General features: G+C 45.0%; 1 protein-coding gene across 1 annotated transcript; it reads left to right on the top strand.

Moving 5' to 3' along the window:
- Nucleotides 1-1,247: 1,247 nt before the first annotated feature.
- Nucleotides 1,248-5,328, top strand: nme2a (NME/NM23 nucleoside diphosphate kinase 2a). Its single transcript, XM_010743757.3, has 5 exons — nucleotides 1,248-1,380; nucleotides 3,086-3,218; nucleotides 4,504-4,605; nucleotides 4,717-4,829; nucleotides 4,909-5,328. Exons 2-5 carry the CDS (start codon nucleotides 3,090-3,092, stop codon nucleotides 5,021-5,023), a joined length of 459 nt encoding a protein of 152 aa, XP_010742059.1. The 5' UTR covers nucleotides 1,248-1,380; nucleotides 3,086-3,089; the 3' UTR covers nucleotides 5,024-5,328.
- Nucleotides 5,329-6,139: the final 811 nt, after the last annotated feature.

Here is a 6,139-nt window from a genome sequence, read left to right as displayed (position 1 = left end):
GTTTTCAGTGCTGCCAAATGTTTGGCATGTTTGAGATGTTGAAACTCAAAAAAACAATAAATATATGTTTTTTAAAAAAGCTAAATCATTATCATTAGTAATATTTGAGAATGGTTTCCATAATGTAATCTGGGTGATAAACATTTAATGTTATTCTACACAATTATTTACTTTAAAAAATGATTTTGGCTTTTGAAATTTTAGTTGGATTACTGATTGATTACATATTCAGTCATTTATTTCAGTCATTTATTTCGTACCTGCTGAGTAAACATTTGAAGATGGTTTATGTGAAAGGTTATATTTTTGAAATCCCTGCCATTGCATATCAGTAACTTAATAAATGTCACAATAAGTGTCATTGTTGCTGCAGCTCAGTAACACTATACTTTTATCTGATTCCATCAGTGCACCATAAAGTAACCACTAAATGCAGCCTGTGCAGTGAGTGACACACGTCCATATATCTAGAGTTACTGCATATGACAGGGATATAATAAAGTCTGTAGTTGGGAATATTGTTGTTCTTGATTTATCGATGTGATTTATAACATTATACATAAACACAAAGGCAGTACCATTGTTGAATGGATCTAAAATCTTTCTAGTCTGTCCCAGTTTTACAAATGTCAAAGCTGTAGTGAGAATCCAGGGTGTAATTGAAAACTGAAAATTGAAAATTAACAGCTGGTAAAAACACAACAACATCATGTCACCCCTGTTTCAACCTCTCTTCACTGGTCACCGGTCAGTTTAATATTGATTTTAGGATTTTACTGATCACCTCTAAATTATGTAATGGTTTATTGCTGAACTGTTGCTCCCCTATGAGTCAACAGGCTCACAGCAGCAGCAGCAGCAGCAGGGCACTAAACTAAACAGGATTGGGCTTTTATAGTCAGGACTGCTCAGATCTGAACTCTCTGCCTGAAGACCTGAGGCTGCAGAATCAGTGGTTTGCTTTGGCTTGTGATCACATTATAAAAAGTGTCTCCCTGTGTGATTTCTGTGCTTTTACTTAAGTGGGATTTTGAATTTTGTAATTAACTAATTATATTGATACTTTTACTTAAGTAAATGATCCAGTCCTGCCCAGTAAGCCAGTTTCAGTGGAGCGGCATGTTAAATAGCAGTGATGTTGTGGTTAATGTAAATTGAATGCCGTTGTTATGAATGTCATGTGTATGAGTATGGCATGTGTGCACTCAGCTGTCCTGAGAAATCCTACAACACCTGAAGGCAGCACGCGCAGTCTCTGGCGCGCTTTCAGTCTCCGCCCTCGCGCATAAAAGCCGGCTGCGCACGCTCCGTAGGTCTTCTCCCACGTCAACCGGAGCAACCGCTGCTTTCTACTCTACCGGAGCCACGTTTATTCTCAAGGTACGGGAGCCTTTTGTTGCTCTTTTACTCGTTTAAGTTACGTATGCCTTAATATATTAATTTATATTCCTGTTCTAATCCCTCCTGTCGGTTACGGCCGTTTGAAGCCGGCGTTTTGTAGTGGACTTCTCCCGTTAGGTGTGGTGTAACTCGGTTTTAACACATTTAAACTCGTGCTTAAAGCTTTAATAGAAGTCCGTCAATAACTGGAGCTATGTGACTCGCTGTCTGGGAGGCGCAGTGAAGTCCTGACAGGTCTCCGCAGCGCTATTTTCCGCAGCCGCGCAGACAAAAGACCATGTGGCTGTGAGGAGGCCCGGGCCTGTCCCGGAGAAGAGAGCTCCGTGTTCCTCCGCTGCACTGCGCGGAAATTAATGAGCATGTCAGCGGCGACGAGTGGCTTCTTGCTGGCGGTGAAACGACCCTCTCTGGCCACAGTTGGACTCTGAACTGTCGGCTTTAAGCCGCACACCGGCTGTCAAGTGCAGCCGGCAGACCAAACGTCACCGACATCACGGAGCAAACCGCTCAAGTCCACGTACGCTCTACGCACGCGCCAAAGATCAGTGAGCCACGAGAGCCTGTTCAAATGATCAAGTTCATGAGACTGCACTGATTACTGACACACATGGTCAGGTTGTTCATGTTGGTGTATGATCATAGTGTGATGGTTTATATAAAGGAAGGTGAACAGTGTGAAGTGCTCACAGGGCCGCTCCCTGTTTAAATGAGTACAGTGAACATGCAGCCGTGTTAAACATGTCTGTGGCACTGCCTCATCCCTGTGGTTAGTGTTGAGGCCCCGCAGCAGTCACAGTGACTGATTCACCAGTTAAAGGAAACAGGAACCGACATGCTTTAAATGTAACAGAAGGCCTTTATTGTTGAAGCCAGGCCTGACTGTCTATATACTCTTTGTCATGTTTCCATCTTTAACTGTAGGCTGTGTTTAGGTACATTTACCCCGTACACACTGACTGTTGGGTTAGGCTGTACGCAGCTTGTTTATGTACCTGAGTTCTCAGGTCAGATCAGTCACATGATGACTCAAACTTGAGCTTTGTTGGATGACTGAAATAAGAACTGTCATCAAATCACTTTACTGAAGAACTTCTAAATTCTCACTCTTAGGAAAAATGTTTTTAAAGGCAGTAAATGTCTTTCTGACACTGAATCATGTTGAGTTGCAGCTTTTGTTATCTCTGACTGTGCAAAGCAGTGCTGTGATCTCTGGATTAATTATCACTATAGATAACTGGTTTGCTCTGTACAAGGTGATAAATTCATATCCAACTTGTCAGGTCATGCTGATGTCTGAAACTCTGCTGTAGACTTTCTGGCTACACCAGCTATTAACTGCTGCAGCGATTTGAGTGCTCTCTGTAATTGGTCCAAGCTTCTGTCAATCTTCTTCCAGAGAAGTGTGGGTGTGACTTGTGACAGTGACCTGAATGCAGTGTGTGAGGATAAAGGTCTTTACAGTGGGTGGGGCGTTGTAGTCCAGTTCAGGTGATCTCTGCTGGCTCCACACTAACCCGAGCTGTGTCATTGATGTGTTCTGTGTGATGGGCTCGGGGCCCTCAGCAGCCGGGCCCTCAGCTGACTGCACCAACTGCCACACAGAGGAGTGAGTGAGTCCTGGTGTTCTCCTGCAGGTGGTTCTGTTCTTTTCCTTCATCCCTCTGTTTTCTCTGCTTTGTTTCAGAATCATGACTGAGCTGAAGGAGCGCACCTTCCTGGCCATCAAGCCCGACGGCGTGCAGAGGGGCATCATCGGAGAGATCATCAAGAGGTTCGAGGTCAAAGGCTTCAAGCTGGTGGGCTTGAAGATGCTCCATGTGAGTCAACATGTCATGTTAACTGTTTGAAAAGAACACTCCCTGGTGTTTAGTCACACTTTAAGTGCACACAGTGACTGCTAAGACCTGTGCTCAGCTCATTAGCCCGCTCATCTATTCCTGAGCGATTAGCTTGACAGTCAACGAGTCCTGATCCTCTGACAAAGCACTGCTCGACTTGATCACGACCCCACTTTATGCAATACATGTTTATTTATAGAAAACTACCTGGATCCATGAAGGTGAAGCAGATTAACCTTCATGTCTCACATGACAAACCGTGTCTGTGTTTGGAGCAGGAAGTGAGATCTGAAGGCGAGCCAAGTCGTCTGAAGCAGACGAGCTGCACTGATCTCAGTGGATTTCTGTCCTGACATGTCACTGTGACTGACTCGTCACTTATTGGTGTCAGAAGTCCTGTGAACAGAACTACTGCCACTGTTTGTTCAACTGAAGTCTTACAGCGCCATGTGTTTCTCCATAATCTGACAGTTGAATCATGTTGCTGCTGCACTGACCTGTGGGCAGGTGATGCAGAGCGGGTCGTACCACAGCACACCTGATGTACTAATGACGAAGTCATTCTGCTGCTGTCAACTCATCAGGACCAGAGTAAATGTGGGACTGGCTTTTAGTGGTTGGTGAGAGCTTGGTGAAATAAAAGGCTGAAAGACAGACGCTGAGCTGGGCTGACTGCTGTTGGACTAGTCAGTATTAGCTGCTGCTGGGTCTGCTGCTGGTGACCTGGTTGATGTTTGACTGTTAGCAAAGTTGTTGATCATAAGTAATGTAATCAGAACAAATACTCAAGTACAGCTGAACATATTTATTTATAATGTTGTTAACATGGTGCCATGTTAGCAGGCCTGTCTGGTTCAGACTGCTGGTCACTGACTATCTTCACTACTCAGTAAAGACAAAGCTGGCTCTGGGTGAAGCTCATAAGTCTAATGATGGACGTGGACGTACCATCGACTGTCTTGCTTGTGGTCTCAGCAGCAGCTGGTGCAGTGCTGATCAGACGCCTGCAGCCCTTTCCATCAACATGTTCATGGTGTGGAGGTCAGTTTACAGCTGACCCCACATCAGATCAGGCTGTCTGGGTGAAAACAATGATTTTTCTAGGCCAATCCATTTTGAATGTGGCAGTCACTGCTAGCTGATCTGCTCAGTCAGTCTGGGACAGTGGACACATCAAATTAAGGTTGAACCTGTTGACTCTGACTGTAAACTGCAGTGTGTTCTGTTAGACATGTTTGGAACGTCTGTGTTTTCCCTCCTGCAGGCCTCTGACGAGCTCCTGAACGAGCACTACATCGACCTGAAGGACAGACCATTCTTTCCCACCCTCATCAAGTACATGAGCTCTGGTCCAGTGGTTGCCATGGTAAGAGACAACACATTGTATAAGACTGAAAGAGGCTTAAACCTGTTCTGCTGCTTGTGTGAAGCACCATCCACTCTGTTAGTCACATGACTATCACATTTCTGTCTTCAGGTGTGGGAAGGCAAAGGTGTGGTGAAGACCGGCAGGGTGATGCTGGGTGAGACCAACCCTGCTGACTCCAAGCCTGGAACCATCAGAGGAGACTTCTGCATCGACGTCAGCAAGTGAGTGTGTGTGTCCTGTGAGTGTGATGTTAAAGTGTGGCCTCATCACGGCTCTTCTCACTGTGGCCTGTGTTCACAGGAACATCATCCACGGCAGTGACTCCGTGGAGAGTGCCAACAAGGAGATCGGCCTGTGGTTCAAGCAGGAAGAGCTGGTCAGCTACACTAGCTGTGCCTTCAGCTGGCTGTACTGAGCCTGTCTGGCTGCAGCAGTCCTCACACTGGTTGGACACCAGTGACACTTTTGCCTCAGTTTCTGTTTTTGCCCGTAGCCTGAAGGAGAATTGATGTGAACATCATGCCCCACACATTCCCCTCCACTCATCGTCATACTGTACTCGGACCTGGTCTCTGTGGAGGTCCAGGTCTGGTCCAGATCAGTCCTGAGCTCATTCCTTTAGAAACATTCCATCTTGAATGCACAGTGAAGACTTGAATCAGTTTTGACTGTCTGTTTTGTTAAACAGTGACCTGCTTTCCAATTAAAAAAAACACAGTACAGCCGTCTCTTCATTCATTGGTCCATCACATGATCTGACCTGCTGCTTCATGGAGGATTAGATAATGGCACATTAATGTGGCAGTTCATATCTGCTGCAGGGTTGGAGCAGAGCCATAATCTGAAATTAAGTGTGCTGCCAGAGGAGTCAGCCTGAGTGTAGTGATGTGTAATGTGGGCTTACATGGCTGCAGTGAAAACATTTGCTGCTGTACTTCAGAAGTCATTAGGATGTGTCACTTTAACATTGCTGCTGTTCTGCAGCTCAGTGACTGTACTGTTACTTTACATCACTACACATGGCCATGTGAGTGTCAGTGGAGCTTATCTGACTCAGTAACCGTTTGTTTGTTTGCAGTACAGAGAAAATTATGTGACTTTCTAATAGTTCAGTTCTGCAGCTGAACTGACAAATGTGCTGTGTGAACACTTATCATGCAGCACAGAGCTCAAAGTGACCGTGTGGTTTAAAGTTTCCAGTTTCAGGGTCACTAGTTTTTAACTTTAAGATTTAAAATGAACTCTTCAAATATGACTGTCGGCATCCATTAAGGTCATGTGACTGAGCTCCATCAGATGCAGCAGACTGTTTCAGGATCAGTGGTTCTGGAATATACACACAAACAGTAACACCTGATTGAGCTGATGTGGGTGTACATTTTATTTGAAGGAAATCTCTTCCTGCACTACATTCAACAGTTACCACTCTAAACATCTGGAGGTCGTCAGTTAAAGACTGAGGAATGATCAGTGACATCAGCACTGTAGCGTTTCAACATGTATCACTAAAAGTGAGCCACCTCCAGACCAA

This window comes from Larimichthys crocea, chromosome XVI (genome assembly GCF_000972845.2).
Source record: "Larimichthys crocea isolate SSNF chromosome XVI, L_crocea_2.0, whole genome shotgun sequence".
Classification (NCBI taxonomy): Eukaryota; Metazoa; Chordata; class Actinopteri; family Sciaenidae; genus Larimichthys; species Larimichthys crocea.
Note: the sequence above shows the minus strand (reverse complement) of the source record. Positions and strands in the feature narration are given on the sequence as shown.